This window comes from Neltuma alba, unplaced genomic scaffold (genome assembly GCF_004799145.2).
Source record: "Neltuma alba isolate B1F8T4 unplaced genomic scaffold, ASM479914v2 tig00012361_pilon, whole genome shotgun sequence".
NCBI classification, from domain to species: Eukaryota; Viridiplantae; Streptophyta; class Magnoliopsida; order Fabales; family Fabaceae; genus Neltuma; species Neltuma alba.
This window is the reverse complement of record NW_021636865.1, coordinates 1-21,917: the sequence shown is the minus strand read 5'-3', so window position 1 is coordinate 21,917 and position 21,917 is coordinate 1. Positions and strand designations below refer to the sequence as shown.

Below are 21,917 nucleotides of genomic sequence, written 5' to 3'. Positions count from 1 at the left end.
GCATATAATAAGATCCTAAATAATTGAAAAGAAAAACACATAATCACTAACCCAGCTTAAGTTTGTTAATGCTCAGTTATGCTGGAGATTGGAACCCGTATATTATAAAATGAAAACTCGAGGCCATAACCGTGAATGGATTACATCATATGTCAGTTTTATTGGTTTATTTTTTTCTGTTGTGAGATTTAGATGTCAAAGGATCAGAGGACCAAGACATCCAAGAACGCTTATCAGCTTTGCAGTCAATCTTTTTCAAAACAATAAAACAAGCTGTGCCTTCTCCTTAAAGGCAGCATCTATAATAAGGATTACTATCTCCAAATTCAGTAACACGCAGAGTTATCAAAAAATCAGACCAGACATTGAATTGAGAAGGCTGCAGGATCGCAGCTGGACAGCTCAAATGATGGATTAAACATTTTACTTTTAGATTCTTTCTAAAAGCTATGTGTAAAACAAAAACAAATCAGCACATGCCTCCCAATCAAGGTAATGGTCAGTAGCTTCATAATCAGTAAGAATAGAGACTATATGGCCGGAGATCTGCTATACCTGAGAGTTTTAATGGTATGATCAGCTTTACAGGCGAAAGAGTGCGATCCACACTTAACTGGCTTGTAAACCTACATCCACAGTTTAACATTTTGAAGTTACCAAGAAGATCAGGCATCAAATTGAAGTCATCTTTCTCAGCACATACAAAATCAAAATTGCAGAGCAAGTGTGAAATCAGATTGAAAAGGTTTTTAACAAAAATTGCAACAGATACACTACTTATCACATCCTGCTGGCCACCCTTCAGCACCATCCCACCAAACATCAATAGGTGATGCTCAAACACCATTCCTATCAATCCCCCATCACCATCTGCCTATATTCCTTTCCAAGCAAGACTGCGGGGTCTATGCTGCACACCAGATCGTACTGTGGCACAAGTTTCTCCCAGCGCCAACTTTGTCCAGTATTTTTTTTCCCCCCCCATTTCTTGAATCATGTCAGGCGTTCGTGTCATATTGTCATTTGAAAAGGATATGAGAGCTCTATTTAGAAGTCCTTTCATTCCACAAGCACCAAAAATGTCATTGGCATCATATAGGCTCATGACTTGCTCTTTACGTTTTCGTTCAAAAAAGCAAGTGATGTCAAGAAATATCTTCCTTTGTCCAACATCTAATCCATCATAACTTATTTTCAACACATCTTGAATTTGAGGACGGGGATGCTTCTCAAGTTTTCTCAATGTATTTTAATAAAAATGTAAAATTATTCAGATCAAGTTTTAATAATTTAAATTTATTTAATATACATTTTTTTTGCCAATGATTTGTATACATTATTTGTTAGTTGATACTAAAATAATATTTTTATAAGATATTAAATCTCAATCATTTAATGTTGACCTACTAGTAAGAATAAAGAAGGGGAGGGAAGTAGAAGGTAATAAAATGGAGAGGTTCCCTTCTTAGTTCTTACTTGATTTTTTTTCCCCTATTTTTTCTTCACTTACTATCTCTGTCATTGGATCAGCATTCGAGATTTAATATATTACTCTATCTGTTCCTTATTATAAGAAACATTTAATGTTTATGACATGTTCCCATATTTAAGAGACACTTAAAAATTGTCTCTATTTTTTTGTATTGATTTCCTATTTTACCCCTATTTATTTTGTTTCCAACTCATACTCTCTCTCCGTCCCACTTCTCTTTCTTTTAATAATTTAATTGTTCTCTTTCATACTCTCTCTCCTTATTAATGGGAGCATTGTTAGAAAAAACATTATACTTTTTACACATTAATTGTCCTCAACTAATTTTAACTGTTTTTTTTTATCAACGTAATTTGGTTATTTGTCTCTCATGAGTATAAGCTCATTATTGAATTAAATAGCACATATATATTTGAGGGGTTAGAAATTAATTTGCAAACATGATAAATATGTGTAATATTTTAATCAAAACATAAAGATACTCAGATCAAATTTGTATCAAATTTTAATAACTTAAATTTATTTATGTGCATTATATTTGTTTAGTTAATATTAAAATAATATTTTTATAGGATGTTAAATCTCAACCGTTTAATATCAAAGTAATGAAGATTAATACATTAAATCTCAATCATTTGGAAAGTACCGTGGAAACATTTGTCGTGAGATTTTTAATGTTAGCCCCGAAATTTTCGCTCCTTAATTAATGGAAAATCGCTTTACCCATTAAATACAAAATTAAGTATTCAAAAAAGTGATAGACACGGTCTTGAAGTCATTCCGTGTTTTATTTTTATTTTATTTGAGTGGGGACCAAAAGAGAAAAATCACAAGATAGTGCTGGCATCCCTGAATCCAATGTTTTAAAAGTCGGACCGGAAGTCGAACCGGAAAAATCAACGGGTCATGATTCAATCGGTCGGATCGGTCGGACCGTTTGGTCAGACCGGTGATGCAATAATTAATTTAAAACAATATTATATACATATAATTAGTATATATGAAAAATATCAAATTATTAAATAATTTAGAAATGCATTTAAATAATCTAAAATTATAATGAAATCATTGAAAATGGACTAAAACCTTATATATTTAAATTTATGTATGTTTAAAATATTTAATGATATTACAAATTATCAATTCATTCAAATCAAAATATTTTTTTAAACGATAGACCAAATATCAAAACAAAAAGACTAGCGACTTACGATTTTAACACCACAATATATGAAATTTTCAATGAAATAATACTCTATGGTTATAAATAGTCTAAAAATATATTAGGATATTTAAGGGGATCAATTTTTTTATTTTTCTTCTATTTTTTTTAAATTTTTAGTATTTTTTTAGTCAGGCTAAAAAACCGTCCGGTTTTCTGAAAACCGTTCCGGTTTCCGGTCCAACTCCGGTTTCCGGCTTAATAACGGCTCAACTCCGGTCCAATCCGGCTCATCTATATAAACGGTTTTTTGGTCCAAACCGAGCCGTTAACGAGTCCGGGTCACGGTTCAACCGGTTCGACCGTCCGGTCCGGTCCGGTTCTTAAAACATTGCCTGAATCTCGAGGATCAGTTATTGCGTAGGTAGTGAGCAGATGAATTGACGATCCGACCCTCATTTTACTGAGGAGCGACGCATTGGAGCTACTTTCACGTCAGGGTTCGAACCGGAGTCCCACCTTCGCTTTTACAAGGAGGAATTCTCAAATGCACCCCGTCATCTGTGCTTCAACAAATGAAAACATAACATCTTGGACCATCTTGACCCTATATGTCACTTTTTTTTTCAATTTTAATTATTTAAAAAATTATAAAAAATTCATAGGGTTTGGTAATCCTCGCAACCACCTCCCCATTCTCTCTTCCTCCGTTTCGTCATCGGAGTTTTTGAAAATCCTAGATCTGGAAGGGAGACCGGAAGTATTACGGATTTTAAAACTTCTTCTAGCTCTTCTTGATTCTTGCTTTAATCTTTCTAGTTGCTGGGATGGAGGGAGTCCAGTCAGCAATGGCAAAGGGAGGAAGAGAGAACATGGAGGAGGCAACGGCCATGATTACAAACCCTAGGAATTTTTTATTATTTTTTTAAATAATCAAATTGGAGATAAAAATCTTGACTCATGGGATTAAAATGGTCTGAGATGTCATATTTTTATTTGTTGGAGCACAAATGACGTGGTGCACTAAGAATTTCTCTTTTTTAAAGAAGTGAAAGTTGATGAGAAAAGTTGAGTTTTGATGTTTGATTTTTCTTATACTTTGAAGATAGTACCAGGAGTGTTCTTTGTTGGGTATGTTCGGACTGGGTAAATTGTTGGGTTGGGCTGGGTATCGGGTACAATATGCTGCCATGTCCATTTGGCTATGCCCACAAAAATATATATAATTTTATTCATATATATTTTATTTGCCTCATATTTATTTTCTGAATCAAACGCATTATTACATTAATATTCAGTGTTTATTATACTTATTTATTTTTGAATGATTTTGAGAGTTAGAAACTAGAAAAATAATTAAGTTTAATAAAATATACAAACAACATTTTTTTTGTCAAAGCCCACTCCTGGCTATTACAAAAAACAATTTCATAATATATTAATTAGTAATAACAAAACTAAGGCCAAATTGCTATTTTAATATAAAGTTACATTAGATTATTTAGATAGACATAAATAATTAGTTAATTAATATAGTATATTGATTTATTGAGCATGGAAGCCCGCCTGCCCTGTCTGCATTTGCCTAACCCAAAATTAATAGGGCTTTTTATGGACAGAACCGAGTAACGGGCTGGATTTTGCAGCCTGTTTATTTTTCGGACTAGGTATCAGGTAAGGGTCTTGTTCTGTTCTGTCCTGTCCATGTGCAGTCCTAGATAGAATTTAGTTTTTTACTTGACTTTCTAATCCATCTGGATGGTAAGAATGAAGAAGCGAAAACGACAAGTAAAGAGGTGTAAATATATGAGGTTTTAATTTGAAAACCTCAGCTCCTCACTGGAGACTCACCACGATCCCCCAGCTGGCCGCGACTAAAGAGGTGGCTATTAGAATCTTATTTTGTACTAATAAGAGTTAATAATAAAGTACAAAAAATATACTTTATAAAGTTAAAAAGTAAAATGAAATTTGATGAAAATTTAAGATTGGCAAATTTACACTTGGGAAAATTCCTTACAAAGAATCCTAAGTATATGAAATTTTAGTTTAAGTACCTAGCACCTGAAAATGACAAAAAAGGAAATGAGGGTTGAATTGACATTTTGAAAATATTGTGCTATTAGCCACATGCCTTTATATGATATCAATGACATTAATAGAATTGAAAATTACAAGGGCTCAACTGATAATGATAAGTATTAAATTAGAAATTACAAGTTTTATAAATTTTTTTTATCCTGCATTATTTTAGTTAGTTAATCAACAAAGTTTTGAACTAGAAACGTTAAGTGTTTAATTAATAATGACAAGTATTAAACTAGAAATAATAAGTTTTATAACTTTTCTTATGTCATAAAAAGGCATATAGGTAATTTCAAAGTATTTTCAAAATGCCGGTTTAGGCCTCACTTTTTTCTTAATTATTTTTAAATGTTAGGTGCTGGAATTGAGATTTCACATTATTGGAAGTTCTTTATAAGGGATTTTTTTTTCCCTTTATACTTTAGCCTTTTAAAAGTAAAAATTATAACAACCTAAGAGTCTGGAATAATTTTGTGTTTTCAAAAACAGAAAAACAATTTTTTTTTGATAATGTGTTTTAGTTGATTGTTTTAAAAAAACAAAAAAAAAACAGTAACATATTTCTAAAAACTAAAAAACTAAAACATTTTTTTCGTGCTTTCTTGTTTTTGTTTTTTTTTTATTTTTTGTTTTAAAAAATTGAAGAAATATTCTTCTCTTCTCACATACTACCAGCTACATATTACTACCAAAGACAATTACTGCCTGCTAAGTACGATTTTTTTTTTTTAAATTTGATTTTTCAAAATTGCTATCCAAACAATTTTTATGTTTTTTCCAAAATTTGTCCTAAGAAACAACTTTAAAAAATTGTTCTGAGGATTTAAAAAAAAAATGCAGAACGAAACAAACAGGCCCTATGTTTTTAAATCTTGAAGACCCAATATTTGCATGATATTTCTTTTAAAAAAAAAAAGGGTTAATGTTTTGTAAAGCAAAACAGTATTTGTTTGCCGTCATGTTAGTTATTTGATTTTATTTTCTGGTTATGTTATTTGTTTTCTTTGTGTTTGTAGATTGTATTGCGCGTTTGAGTCTTTGTTTTGCTTGTGGCCTTGGCTATTAGTGTTTGTGTTTTTTTTCAAAAAAATTGATAAAGTTGACTTGTTTTAGCAAAAGAAAAAACAAGAAAGGAATAAAACAGTAAATATTTCGTATACATTATAGAATACAAAGGAGCGCTTTGTGTAATATAATTTTTAATTTTGATAAATGTTTTTATAGATTTTTTTTTGCCGAAGGTTTTATACATTTTAAAAATAATTATTTCTTTCACATGTTGATAAAAAAATTTAAACACATGTTCATTAAAAAAAATTTAACACAAAAGTTTAATTTTAATTCTTTATCATATTTAATGCCTACTTCTTTAACAATATTTTAGACAACCGCATTACTCAAAACAGTGATGAAAAAAAATATAACATTTATTTTGTTGTTGTCTCAAAATTACTCAGTTTTTCAATTAAACTTTAAAAACTACAAGAGTTAGATAACTAATTTGCAAATATTAAAAAATTAATCCAATTAGTTATTTGTAATAGATAAATATTATCTTCATAAAATATCCTTATTAATCAAGTGCATTTGAATTGCTTCTTGATAGTATAGCAACTCCTTAATATATGTAATCATCATATTACTTGAGGAAAAAATAGATAAATCTTGAAAACAAAATAGACTAAAATCTTATATTTAAAATCAAATTGAATTTTCAACTAAATCAAGTATTTTTCTTTAGGAAAAATCATTTTGTAAGTAACTATAATTTTTCTTGATTTTTAATTTGGCACCGGTATACTTTTCTCTTCTAATTAAATAGATTAATTTTGTTCTGGGAGCATAGCCAATTTATGATATGCTGTTTGCTGTTATAAAAACTTGTACTCTTGGAGTATTTTTTTTCACTGTTAAAACCTGTATCCAAGGACTATATCTTGCTGGTATAAAAACTTCTTCTCATCTACCATAATTTTATTGTTGTAAACAATACTTGAGGTAATGATTGAAAAGAAATATAAAAAGAGACATTGTGGAAAAACCTATAACCTTTTATCCATTTCCAAACCACTTTTACAAATACTGCATTACATACACATAATTCAGCTCTCACATATTAAATGATACAATACCCACAAATTACATATCTTTCGGTCCATACAAGAAACTAAAATAAACATTGGACTGTTTTTTAGGCTATTTCTTCTGGATGCACCAACACTGCACACATTGTCAGACACTTCTTCTGAAGCTTAGGAGGACAGTTGACAATTTTTATTTTTTATTTTTTGGGGGAAGATGGCAATTTCTTTGTCTCACTGGATAGAGACCATCTACATCTGCAAATTAATTTTCATTCTTGTCAACATACTTTCTTTTTTCAGGTTAGAGCAATTAATAGTAAACTTGAAAGTATATCAAGAACAGCAACAATATATAGCAATGCATATGTTAAACCGTGCAGTTTTTAGCAATGTCCAGAAGTCACCATTTTATAGCAGTGTTTGTTGTTAAACTTTAAGCAATGAAAATCCTTGGGTATTATTCTGATTCGACAAATCTGAGTCTACTTCCCTTGTCCAGTCCAAAACTGATTCTGAGAGACTTGCAACTCAAAAACATTAAGTTTAAAAACAAATTTTGCCAACTCATCACCGCTGCACAATTTTTTTTTTCCGCATGCAAAACAAATATAATGACAAGAAAATAATACATCAATGGAGAACAAGGAGAAATATTAGCAAACAGGAATAAATCTTTTCCATCAAGCCATACTTTAATAAACTCAATGCCAATGTTTTATCAGCACAAAATTATCCTTGTTTGCCCTCGGAGTTTCAACCTAGATGCTTGATAACGTTAGTTTCCTATTCCCAGTCAAGAAACAATTTTTATGCTTCCTCCACTATTAACAAATCAAGTTTCACAGCATAAACAATAAGATCTTAAATTTAAAAAAAAAAAAGCAATCACTTATCCATCCTAAGTTTGTTAATGTTGAGTTATGTTAGAGTTTGGAAACCCATATATTATAAAATGAAAGCTCAGTGCCATAAATAAGCGTGAATGGATTGCATCACATGTTAATTTTATTGGTTTATTTTTCTGTTGTGAGATTTAGATGTCAACGGATCAGAGGACAAAGAAAACGCCTATCAGCTTTGCAATCAATCTTTTTCCAAACAACAAAACTAACTATACCCTCTCCGTAAGGAGCATCTATGATAAGAACTACCATCTCAAATTTCAGTAACAAGCAGTGTTATTAAAAAAACAAGACAAACATTGAACTGAGAAGTCTGCAGGATCACGGTTGGACAAGTCAACTGACTGATTAAACATTACTTTTAGGTCCCTTTTGTAGGAAGCGTTGAGAATGAGAGGTAAGGATTGTGATTGGGGTTGAAAGATATGTTAGAAGAGTACATAGAATGAAAGCTTGCATGTTACGTGGGATTGGACAACCCTATGTAAGTAGGATTGAGGAATATCATCTCTCCCTATGGTATTGCCCAGTTCCACATATATGGGATTGCTCCATTTAACAAGCGATCACTCTTTTAACATATTTTCTCAATCACAATCCTAATCCTCATCCCTTGTTTTCAATGCTTCGCACCAACGGGATCTAGATTCTTTCTAAAAGCTATGCATAAAACAAATAAATCAGCACAGACCTCCCAATGAAGGTAATGGTCAGTAGCATCATAATCAGTAGGAATAGAGACTGTATGGGCAGAAATCTGCTATACCTGAGAGCTTGAATGGTATGATCAGCTTTCAAAGATTTCAGCGGTCCTAGTATTTCGTTCCAAACAACATTGCTGGGCGTACAGAACGCACCAGATCATACCGTACCAGAAGGTCCATCCAGAACTGACATTGTTCAGTTTTTTTCCCATTCTTGGCAAACAATTTCCCAACCCATTTCTTCAATCAAATGAGGCATTCGTATTATATTGTCCTTTGAAACGAATATAAGAGCTTTATTTAGAAGTTCTTTTATTCCACTAGTACCAAAAATGCCATTGGCATCATTAAGGCTCATGATTTGATCTTTACGTTTTCGTCTAAAAGAAAGTGATGCCAAGAAATATCTGCCTTTGTACACCCTCTAATCCATCATAACTCATTTTCAACACATCTCGAATTCGAGGAGGGGCATGCTTCTCAAGTTTTCTCAATGTATTGTCCCATGCTTCTATGTCTCTAGAACAAAGACACAAACCCAGAACTTTCAAAGCTAGAGGAAGGCCCTTGGCATAAGCAACTAGTCTTTTTGAAAGTTCTTCATATTCCCTATCAGGATGCCTCTTTTTGAAGGCATTTAAGCTGAAAAGCTTGAGGGATTCTTCAAAGTGCAATTCCTTGACCTCATACATGTCATGAAGTAGTCTCCCTGTAGCAGCTAGCTCTTGCTTCTTTTTGCTTGTTACAATGACTCTACTACCAGGTCCCCCACAAATTCCCTTCGTAACCAGATGCTTTAATTGTTCTCGAGTACCCACATCATCAAGCACCACAAAAAATCTTCTTTTACTATTAGGCATTTCTTGAACAGGAATGGATTTTTCCTCCTGCAGTTTAGAAATAAGTTTGTCACTTAAATATTCCAGCCCATGCTTTTCGGATTCTTCTCTGACATTGTGTAAAAAGCAACGGCCTTCATAGTGGGAAGAGAATTCGTCATATGCAACTTGTGCAATGGCTGTTTTACCCATGCCACTCCTACCATAAATTCCAAGGATTTGAACTTCTTTTGACTCCATTTCCAAAAATGATCTAACACGTGCAACATGTTGATCAATTCCAACAAGGCCTTTTTTTTTTTCTGGGCGCAATCCAACAAGGCCTTTTGATTCACGAGGACAAGGATGGATAACATTCAATCTTAACGAAACATCTTTGACGATTTTATCGATGAGCTCGGAGTCATTACTACATCAAAGGAGGAAAAAAGAAGCATCAGAACGAGAAGATGGAATAAATTGACTGATCAACAAGTGTTACAATTATATGCTTACTACAATTCAGTGACTCCTAATCCGAACCATTTGTGGACTTAATAGTTCATACTTAAGGTAAAATGATGTCACAAGGTAAAATGACGTCACATTTTTAATCTTCATTCGTGATATCAATGGTACCGCAATCAGCATCGTTGCATTAAATTTTGATGTAACCTCCAGCAAATTTTTTACCCTTTCATGGACAACCTGTTGGAACTTTTAGGATTCAGAAGGAAACTGTTGCAATATCATTAGAAAATAACCAGCTAAACATTCTGATGCAAATCATGCTTAGTTTCTACGAAACAAAGACAAATGTTTTTTCAAGGTCTAGATTAGGTAAGCCTCCCACACACACACACACACGGATATATCAAATGTTAGAAGTTAATGTTTAACAAACAATGTAGTTTTCGAAAGCTGGCTTACTTGAAATGGGATGAAACATAGCCAGCTAGGTCAGCAGCATTCTTCAAGGCTGATTTCCAATTTTGCACCTTCAAGTCGTTTCCTTTAAACTTCAATTCATGACGAGCAAATGCCTCTTCATAAGCGCCTCTTTGATGCCGCACACTTGAGGGATCTATGTCGTAGAAAACGGGTAAAACAATCTGTTTGTTCACATTCTTGCACTCGATTATTTGTTCAAGCTCATTCAAGCACCAAGCTGAAGAGGCATAGCTTTTTGAGAATATGACGACTGAAATTTGCGATTCTTGAATTGCTCTCCGAAGCGAAGAAGATATTTTTGCTCCTCTCTTCAGGTCCTCATCTACATAGGGTTTGATTTTCTTCTGAAGTAGTTCCTTTCGCAGATGGGGCACAAAACAGCGTCCAGTGTCCTTGCCCCTGAAACTGATGAACAGATCGTGTTTTTTTTCTTCGGCCTGAACATCGTGTTTTATTTGAGAATCATGTAAAAAAGAAGGAAAAGAAGGAGAAGGAGAAGAAGAAACCATAGTTGGAGAGGCAGAAATTCCACACGGGAAACAATGAGTTTCCTCCCCAGAAACTGGATCCAGATCTTCTCGGCGGCCATTTCCTCCTTTTCTCTCAGAAGCTTAATATCCTACCCGTCCAGTTGATCTAACAGCCTGCAAAGAGACACCTCATGAAGCTTTTTAGAATCGCATCTGAATCATCCATCTTGATGTAATCCTGGCCGTTCATTTAATTGCACATTTTGCCAAATTGGTTAAGAGCTGAAAAGGCCATTTTCCGTCTAAGTACACGCGTGGGGCAATGCAGACAGGAAGCTCCGTCCTCTCGTAACCCATCGTTGGAAAATATGAGAGAATCCGGCTGAAAGTAGTTTCTTCAGGTATCTACATTACACCTTTTCCTCCATATCTTCGCTCTTCTTTTCCATCCCTCTCTTCCTCATTCTTGACGGTTGAATGTCCAAGTAAGCAGAGATTCTTTCCAGAAAATTAACAAGGTTATTGCATTTAAATTAGAACCTTTTGTCTGCTACTGTTAAAATCTAAGATGACCTGTGCTGTTATGGGCGTATAAGCTAAGCAATTGTGCTAAGATTCTTTAAAGCATAATTTTTGTTCTAATTTTCACATTGAGTTTCTTTTTGGTTTGCATCATATGATAATTTCATGGAATTATTATATTCTTCATTTATTTCCCCCATGACAAGCAATGTTGGTTTTGTATTGAGGAACATACATTCTAAACGAAGTTTGGAAAATTTCAATGAAGTCGATCGGTTGAATTTATATGGCAAAGTTGAGCAAAATTGCCACTTAAGATGGGCAAAGTTGCCACTTTTAGTTTAGATGGAAAAATTATGTTGGTGACTTATCCATTTTTCTTCTATCATTTTGGTGAAAGGAGGTCTTCTAGTTTTGTTTGTATCTCTCGAAATTCATGGTATTAGCAGTCCCATGATTTCTCTGTTTTTCAACAAAATCAAATGCGACAATATTCTGACCTTTTAGTTGAGTTGTTAGTTGGCGCATCATGATTTTCTCCAGTTTTCTATGTACAGTCAGTTAGAGTCAATATATTAGTGGTAGTGAATGTAATCAACAGATAACAATAAGCATCCATCCACGATTTCGTCTTGCACAAATTTTGTGCAACTTCAATACCTTCTGTTCTTATTTATGCAGCCATTTAAAGATATGATCGAAAAGACTAGGAATTGCAAACCAGTTCAACATACTCACAAATGTTGGAGAGGAGTGAGTTTGAAGTTTTATTGCTTATTGCTTTTTTAAGTTCTTAGAGTTGCTGTGTAAATCTATTTTTAGACCATAAAGTGTTCCCCCATCAGAGCTTTTATGATATCGCCACTGGAAAAAGTTACAGAAGTATAGATAGATTGATTCCAAATAATAATGATATACACATCTCCTAAACAAATAACGAGACCAAGTTTGCTGCAAAAGCTACCTTTGGAAATGACCAATTGAACAAAACATAACTTTCTCTTCCGTATTTAATGAAATAGAATTTGATACATATTGAACTAGCTGTCATAATGAACAAAACAGAATTTGTTGTTCTATGGAAGAAGATACAAGTTGCTGTCATGTCATGCAAAATATAACTTGGTGGATTGAATAACTGACGTGTTGGAATTTGCATTGTTATTGCAGGTGGTAGCTACATTATCTCTCATGTTGACTAAATATTGTTGAGGCTATAAAAGATGGACTTTCTGGACCTTCACCTGCTAGGAATTGATTAGACATTGTTGTAGTTGTTATGGAAGATGCACCTTCGCCTAACAAGAAGGAAGAAATTAAAGAGCAGCTTAGATGTTATTGTAGGGTCATAAAAAAGTTGTAATGCAATATGTTTGATATAACAAGGCTGTCTTGTATATATGTAATTTGCGCTCGAGAAATGTTTCATGTAATGCTGTAAATTTGGTTTTAAGATAGTTGATTCTTCTTCTAAACAATTGTACCAAAATTTGTAGCAAGGAGTTTGAAAAATACATGTAGTCACTTTACTTGTTACTTTATAGGCATCTTATTGTTCTCAAATAGATTTAAACTCTGGGTTCTCATAAGCTGAACCTTTTTTGTTAAATCAGGTTGTACAGTGCTATTTATCAGCAAGATAAATCTCATTCCATCCCTGCTATCATGCTTTTAATTGGACACTGTACATCTTCTCTCCATCCTCCAAAACAATCATGAAAGACATGGAAGATATCTAATAAAGTGCCAAATAACTTGATTCAATAAATATAAAAGTATCCACGGGAAACAAAATAAAGCAATGAAATAATGCTAATCCAGCCATATAACTTCAACCCATCGACTTCATTGAAATTTTGCAAACTTCGTTTAGAATATATGTTTCTCAATACAAAATCAACATTGCTTATCATGGGGGGAAATACATGAAGAATATAATAATTCCATGAAATTATCACATGATGCAAACCAAAAAGAAACTCAATGTGAAAATTAGAAAAAAAATTATGCTTTAAAGAATCTTAGCACAATTGCTTAGCTTATACGCCCATAGCAGCACAGGTCATCTTAGATTTTAACAGTAGCAGACAAAAGGTTCTAATTTAAATGCTTGCTAAGTTTCTGGAAAGAACCTCTGCTTACTTGGCCATTCAACAGTCAAGAATGAGAAAGAAAGGGATGGAAAAGAAGAGCGAAGATATGGAGGAAGAGGTGTAATGTAGATACCTGAATAAACTACTTTCAGCAAAGCTATGGAGATTCTCTCATATTTTCCAATGATAGGTTACGAGACGACGGAGCTTCCTGTCTGCATTGCCCGGGGGGTGGAACTTCGACAGAAAATGGCACTCTGAACTCTGAAGCGATTTGGCAGAATATGCAATTAAATGAACGGCCAGGATTATATCAAGATGGATGGTTCATATGCGATTCTAAAAAGCTTCATGAGGTGTCTCTTTGCAGGCTGTTAGATCAACTGGACGGGTAGGATATTAAGCTTTCAGCAAAGAGGTGTAATGTAGATACCTGAATAAACTACTTTCAGCAAAGCTATGGAGATTCTCTCATATTTTCCAATGATAGGTTACGAGACGACGGAGCTTCCTGTCTGCATTGCCCGGGGGGTGGAACTTCGACAGAAAATGGCACTCTGAACTCTGAAGCGATTTGGCAGAATATGCAATTAAATGAACGGCCAGGATTATATCAAGATGGATGGTTCATATGCGATTCTAAAAAGCTTCATGAGGTGTCTCTTTGCAGGCTGTTAGATCAACTGGACGGGTAGGATATTAAGCTTCCGAGAGAAAAAGAGAAAATGGCTGCTGAGAAGATCCGGATCCAATGCAACAAAATTAAACTATCTGCAGAAGTAAACTGAAGAAAGTAAAGTCATAGATAGTTCCTAAGATTTGAACCCCCACCACTGCTAGAGACTACAGGAAGGTTCTGTATTATAACTGAATCCGTGTTTTTGATACTATTCGTTGACATGGAGTCAACTGGGACAGACCTAGCCTGTGGAATGCGGATATTATATAATCCATCATGTTTTCTTTTTTGTTGACCCAAAGAAAAATGACAAGTGTTGGGCGGTTGTTAAGTTGTCAGTGTAACGGGCAGAACTCAATTTTTTATATTAAATTGTCTCATCAAATTTTCTCTAAAAACTAAAATGTAAGAGTTATGAAGACTTTCTTGAGGAAGTTTGGCACAGAAATGTCAAGTGACCACACAGCCCACCACGTAACCAGCCTATTTATAATGTTACGAGTCCTATGTTGAAGAGTCTGGAATTTATAGGCTCAAAAAGCTCTCCTTCTTTATTCTGGGATTGAGCTATTTTTTTAGATTTACACTCTTCACATTAGTGTTTTTATTGATAATAGACCAACGGGAAAGAGCTGCTTACGAAGGGTTATGACAACGAAGAGGCTTACCAGTAGAAAGCCGAGTAAAGAGTTGTGAAGTGAAGCTGTTGGGATGTCAACGTGCATTTTGGGATTAAACTTTTTCTTTAAACTTGTACTCATCACACATAACAGAGAAATGCGTGTATGCTTAAGAGAGTGGGGTTTTGGGAATTAGCGAAGGATTGATTTGGTGGCGGGAAAGAAAAACTTGATTCCAGCAACGATTCCCATGATAACAATAATAATAGTAACATTGATAATGCTCAATAAACCCCAGATTCGTTGCCTTCATTGGCATATAATGGTAACAATAACGGAATAACCTTGATGCTTGTGACCTTAGCATCCACCCGCCGATGACTCTGTTTACATATCTGTTGCTTTTCCGCCGCTGAAGGTTTTTGTTCAAATGCTAGAGAGTTACTTTTAGCAAAAGGAGGTTTTGTTTGAAATTAAGAAGAATATAAAATCGTAGAGTTATAAATCCCATCAAAACAAAAATTCCCTTTCTTGTTCTGTGATTTGTGGTGATCTTTTTTATTTATGACTTGCAAATTCAACAGTAAATACTTTTTTTAACTCTAATCATCACAAATTTGTATTACCTTCGGTCTTTAATTGAAAAAGTAGTTGACTAATTTGAGTAGATTAAAAAAATTAGTTAAGTTAGTTATTTGTAATAAATATTGTTGTGTTTTCTAAAATAGCCTTGGTAGTCATATGTATTAGCTAGAGTGCCATTTCATAAAACATTTAATATATATGACTACTATAAAGACTACCTTGAGATAAAGAAATAAATATGAGAGATAAAATGGATTGTGGTTTTATATTTAGGATCAAAATAAATGTCAAACCAGCTCTTATATTAAGAATCGAAAATAATATTTTGGTACATTCAGTCAACTAATATTTGCTATATTTTTGGATCATTTAACTTCAACTCAAGAACTCTTGCTTCATTTTAGCTTTCTTTCTTGGGACATTCTTTTAACCCGTTATACATAACTGTCATTTATAAGGAAGGAATCCTGGGTCAACATATTTGCACCTTTCTAAGGAAGGGATCTGCCCTTCGTGGGAGTCAGAGATCTTAAGAAGCATGACCAACCTTAGGAATTTCATTTTCAAATGATTGACAATCTTGCTATTTAATGTAGGATTTAATTGTAGAGTTAGTATTTGTCTTAAATATAAAATTATTTATCATATTTATCAATTTTTCTTAAATTATCACTATTGATACTTTCTCAACTATAATGAAATAGAAAAGGGAGGAAAGATATTAAAAAATATGATTATGATATTTTGAGATCTAACTTTCTAATGGAATTTGCCGTGTCAGATCAACACAAGCCACATCGCATCCTACATGGCAGCTTACATGGCATCCCATCTAAGTTAATTTTATAAAACACCCCTGAACTTTAAACTAGTTGCACATAACCCCCCTAACATTATAATACTGGATTTTCATTACTTTTTTTTTCCTATTTAATACTCGTCAAAACCAACTCATTACTTTCATTGTAACATTTTTATAATGTTATAATTTTATTTTATGATCTTAATAAATTTATTAAGATTTTGACAATCTTTTATTAATTAAAATAGGAATTTTTTTGTGGTAAAAATAAAATAAAAATGTTATTTAAAAATTTATTTTGACAAAATATAAGAATAAAAAGTGATCCTCTAATACACTATTTAAATGTTTGCATTGATCTATATCATCAATGCTCAGTTATTTTAAGAAAAATTAATAAAAATAGTTTTTCAATACTTTTTTTAATAGAAAACATTCATTGGTCTTTAGTAGGGACTTTAGTCTTCTTCATGTTAAGGATGAAGTAGAGCCTTGAGTACTAGGAGACTGGTTATCCTGCAATAAATAATAAAAGAATATTCTATTTAAATTAATATAAGTGTGTGAATGTAAAGTAAATCAAATCTTATAATTAAAGAAAATTACAAGTGTCTATTCTATTTGATTTGATGCAGCGTTCTTCTTTTTCTTCTTTTTATACACTAGTAAAAAGTAAAAAATGCAAGAAATGTATTATAAGCATAATACTTTTTGCATATCTGATATCACAATCTACCCTTTATCTTTACATGAGCCAATGTCCTCAAATAGCAAAAAGAATTAATTCCAACTATCCTTTCTTAGATTCTATAATAGCATATGCTATAGGATACATGTTCTTATTTGCATCTTTTCCAACTGCAGATAGAAGGTGGCCTCTAAAGCTACCTTTCAAGAAACAACCATCTACACATATAGTTGGCCTACATGTAGTTACAAACCCTTGTTTACATGCATCGAGACACACATATAGTCGCTTAAATTGTGACCCTTGTGCCTTAATCATCATTGTACTTTCAGGGTTAAATTTCATTATTGCTCCACAGTATGCATATATTTTGGCAAATTGCTCTGCATCGCAACCTTCTAACACTTCTAATGCATTCATTTTGCTTGATATGCAAAAAATTTTGAAATTTTAACATTATAATCCCTTCGACTTGATTTGCAAATGCTGTTGCACTCCAGTTTGGTTGGTCTCTAATGTGTTCAATGTATCTATTTGACAACCAACATGCAGTCACCCATTTATTTTCTCTTTCCCATCCACAATTGTTCTCCTTTTGGTGAAATGACTTAATTTGAAATGCATCCCTAGCATGAGTCCATAATGCACGTATAACCCATCCACAATTGCGCTTGCACTTCACCCTGATTCGTCATGCTTCGTTTTTTATATACTTGAACTCAATGCCATTCTCAATGGCATATTGCTTTAATGCTTGCCTGTAAACTTTGAAGTATGCAAACTTCATGCCAACTTAAAGATTGATAGGTCTTTTAAAATCTATCTTTTCAACTCACTAGCTATATGACTATCCTTTATTTGCAGACCTTCATTATCTGATTCATTATCTAATCCAATTGGACTTGCTAACTCTTCACTATCATCATAATCAAATTGCACTTGTCCATCCCAATCAAATTCACTTTGTGCCTCTTCATTCCTCATATCTCTACTCTTTGATCCTTCAAGTGGGTTATCACGCAACCATTAATTAACTTTTACTACTATCCCTTCATCAAGATTTTCGAAAAATAAATCTTAAGTGCTCAATATCGTTATCAAAAAATTGGCACCCATTCAAATCAACTTGGGTGTTTAACTCCTCTTCAACTCTTTGTTCTCCTCACATATTGAATTCTCTTCTCTGTTAGCCATATTCTTTTTCACTGTTGTCGCAATAACCTAACATTGAAAGAAAATTTCATATCAAATAAAGATGAAAAAGTTAAGTTAATATTATTAAAAGATAATTTTATAATTAATTTATTCTTCATACTTTGAATAAAAAGTTATTTTTCAGTTTTACTTGTATGAAGTTATCCTTCAATTTTGCGGCTATCAAATAAAGATGAAAAAGTTTTGTTACTATGAAAAAAATGTATTCTTCTTCAGTTTTGCTACTGTGAGGAAGATTACTCCTAATTTCAATGAAATTGTTTCAAACTTTCTATTTAGTAATTTCTTGATTTTAATTTTTTTGATGAAGATATACAAAGCAGTACAAGAAAACTAGCCGAAAATTAAAATTGAAAAGAGCCTAAAAGTAATTGACAAATAAAGACCTCTAAAAATTACACATACAATATTTTAACAAGTTTTGACAACTTATAAATAAAAATCCATTTTTATGAATATAAATAGTTTTAAATCTTGTAATTTTCACATTTTTTAGTTATTTCTCTAACAACTATAGTGATTCTTTTTTCTCTTTTTATGAATGCTATTTATGTGAGTTGCTGGGGTAAATGAAACTAAAAGTGTACTATGTGTAAAATGTTTGGATTTCTTTTTTAAGTTAAGAAAAAAATATAGAAATAAAAAAATGGTTAGCAGGCTTAAATGGGCTGGCTTGCAACCCTACAGGACCGACCTGTTTATTTTTTTGCCATATAGGACTGGCTTTTTAAGTCCGACTTTCCTTTCAAGGCTTCAAAATATAAGCTCGGCCTTCAACTTAAAAGAGTTTTAACACAGACTCGGCCTATTTTCCCGACGCTGTCTAGAAAAAGTGGGATAACATCTATATGTCCGTAGAATTATAAAAGCCAAAAGAAAAAAAAAATCATAGCCTGACAAATATGATGGATGTTCACTTTGACAAGGAATGATAAAAGGACAAAATAATAGTGATAGATTAGTATCTTTTCTTTTTGCTAGTTGCCGACTCGATTTCCACTCCTATTTTACAAGCTTTGACCATGAAATACTAAACAAGGCTAGAAGTTCCATTTTGGCGGCGTGAGGGTTTCATAAGAATTGAAAGGTAAAAGTTGCATTTCATCAAAGAGATTTAATGAGTAAGAGGGTTTTTTTAATATAAAATGACATTTTAGTCCTTATATAAAAGAAATATAATTATTATAAAATGATTATATTAGATAGGATGCCATGTAGGTGTCTTGTGTTGGTCTGACGTGACAAATTCCGTTAAAAAGATAACGGTAAGTTAATGGAAAGATTTACATAATTAAAAAAAAAAAAAAAAGATCAGAGGGGTTGAATTTAAACTTTTAAATATCAGGAAGGTTATGTGCAACCGGCCCATATTTCAGGGGGGTTTTGTATAATTTAGCCTTTAAATTAAAAACCAAAGGAATAGATAATTCAAATTGCAGAAGCCATTACATGTTTGATTTATTTATTTTATTTTATCTGAGTGGGGACTAAGGGAAAAAGTATTGGGTGGGCTGTTTTTTGGGCCTAATTGGGTGGGCTGTTAAATTATCAGCGTCAATGGGGTGCTCCGAGAGAGAAATTTCATGAAAAATTATCTTTAAATATGAATCTCAAGCAAAAATTAGCTAATGAACATTAGTGAAGAAATGATGTAGAGAAAAACTGAGTTGTTTCTAGATAAATGAAATATGAACATTCCATCAACCTTTGATCATATGAATGAGGGACTGTGCTTGTTAGTGCTTGTCTTTGGACATTTACCCTTATTACTCGGTAAAGCATGAGTTTTGCCTTTTCATTTGTCCACGGTGAAATGCATGTTTTGCCTTGTTTGGGTGAAAATCATATTATAGTTTTAAAAGTGTTTTTATCATATAAAAAATCATTTTAACATATGTCTTATTTAAAATCTTATTTATTATATAGGTTTCTTCCATTTCATTTCTATTTCCATTCCTCTTTGTTTTATTCTTTTTATAATCCGCAGCAATATGTCAAACATACCATGGAGTAATAATACCTGTGTAGTTGAAAAGCCGGAGAGCTTTTGTGGGGAATGTCAAGTAACAATTCTAGGTCTGGTTCTAAAATTTTAATTATAAACATTTCTAAAACTTTTGTTACGTTATGTCTCGTAACCTTCAAACAATTTTGATAAAACTTTGTTGAAATTTGGACGCATTTTTCACAAATTAAATATTCATTTAATTTGCATGAATTTCCAAATTTGTTTCCACACATCTTGGTAAAGGTTCTCATTTAAGGTATTCACCCTTTATCTTATTTCTCAAGTGCACCCAATGTCCCAATCTTTTTAGTGGTACAGTTTTATTTATAATTCTTTTTCAGATACAATTTTACCCATATTCTTTTTATTTTGATGCATAAGAAGTAAAATCAGAAGTAAAATTGCATAAAAATTCATAGGTAAATTTCACACAAAAAAAGTCATAAGTAAAATTGCACCACTAAAAAATTGAGGTGTTAGATTCATTTGAGAAATAAGATCAGAGATAAAATTATACATTTATTCCACTTTTTATTAACCTTTACCCCACATGTGAGCCTTGTACATCTTGTTGTTGGACTTTTAGTAATATGATCACAATTCTTGCAGTCTTGTTGAACTCATCAAATATGTTTCCTCCAAATAAATGGACTTTTTTTTTTAAGCTCTCTTTTATAGTTTGATTCTTACTCTTGTTATTGAGCCTCCAGTGTCTTGTAATTGGTCTTTTGAAATATTGAACTTCCATTTTTAAGCTTGGCCTCTTGTTCCACTCCTTGCTCTTCCTTTAAAGCTTACTCATCCTTTATATCCTTTAAAGCTGAACAAATATTTCAAACGAAGATAGACATGAACATTTCAACAACCTCTGACCATGTGGATAAGCAAACTTGGAAGGAAGACAAACAAAAAGACTATAATGCTTTGTCAAATTTTAAATATAAGAGTTAGTCGAAGGAGTTTTGAATTTTCTTTATTCTTGAATATAACAATGTCAATCTAATTTGTTTTCCAAATTATAATTTTTTTCAAACTATTTATCTTAATTACATAGATTTTCCATTAATAGGATTAGTTTCTAATGCAAATGGTTAAATGAATTAGTTTGAAAAAAATAAATTAACGTAGATGTTTTAGAGATAACTAGTTTTACTATTTTTTTAAATATATATGAGTTAATTATCTAATAGAGAATATTAAAAGAGAAAGCACACAAGAAAAAAAAACTCCTAAAAGGATAAAGAAAGGAAAAAACAAGACACCTGTTAGGTCAATTCAAAATTATTTTCTTAGATCTTCTTATGAAGATCAAAATAATAATGTATTAAATATTTTTTTTTTTAATAATAATTTTCAATATTACATTGTTAATTTAAATTTTTACCTATTTATATGAAGTTTAAATGTAAATTTAAAAAATATTTATGTCCTTATGTGTGCATATTTTATATATATATTTTTTTGATATATGTACCTCAATAGACAATTCATTTAATAATAATGTTAGTTATTACGCTCAAGTGGCATGGTTAGGGGACAATCTTGGGCTAGAAAGGCCAAATCTTGAAAAACCAATCCTTCGCATGAAGGTTATAAGAAAAACCTAATAATTGGGATTTCTTATAAATTATAGAGTATAAAGGATTATAAGTATTCCAAAATATTTGGGTACATTTTTAATATAAGTATTCCCGTCATGTGTTGATAGATAACATTTAATAAATAAATGAAATTTAAGCTCTCTCTCTTGCCTTGATTAATGAAATATTAATTATCGTGAAAATACCCAACTCAGTTAATAATATTGCTATATATGAGAAACTTAATTAAGTTGCTTCAGAGAGAAATTAACTATAGCACATGAAAATAAGGCAGGTAAATGAATTCTTTGTTTGCTCGACATGAATTTCATCATATTTTCTTTTTCTTTTCATTATACTTTAGGAGAATTGAAATTGTTTCGTGGAGATAGAGATGGAAATAAGGAAGTTCCCACTAACAACAAAACAATAAATTTGGCCAAAGTAATAGTTATGA

General features: G+C 32.2%; 1 protein-coding gene and 2 long non-coding RNA genes across 3 annotated transcripts; 1 reads left to right on the top strand and 2 right to left on the bottom strand.

Annotated features, from left to right (window-relative positions):
• Positions 1-7,030: 7,030 nt before the first annotated feature.
• LOC114726293 (uncharacterized) lies at positions 7,031-9,436 on the bottom strand. The gene is made up of 2 exons (XR_003738492.1): positions 8,492-9,436; positions 7,031-7,078 (listed from the first exon to the last, which is right to left on the bottom strand). It is a non-coding gene; the product is annotated as an uncharacterized LOC114726293 (long non-coding RNA).
• Positions 9,437-10,173: 737 nt separating this feature from the next.
• LOC114726296 (TMV resistance protein N-like) lies at positions 10,174-10,707 on the bottom strand. Its single transcript, XM_028912876.1, has one exon. It carries the CDS (start codon positions 10,705-10,707, stop codon positions 10,174-10,176), a length of 534 nt encoding a protein of 177 aa, XP_028768709.1.
• Positions 10,708-10,931: 224 nt separating this feature from the next.
• Positions 10,932-12,449, top strand: LOC114726291 (uncharacterized). The gene is made up of 3 exons (XR_003738490.1): positions 10,932-11,069; positions 11,872-11,943; positions 12,361-12,449. It is a non-coding gene; the product is annotated as an uncharacterized LOC114726291 (long non-coding RNA).
• Positions 12,450-21,917: the final 9,468 nt, after the last annotated feature.

Coding starts and splice junctions, on each gene's coding strand:
- LOC114726296 (XM_028912876.1), bottom strand. CDS start 10,707: ATGGTTTCTTCTTCTCCTTCTCCTTCTTTTCCTTCTTTTTTACATGAT.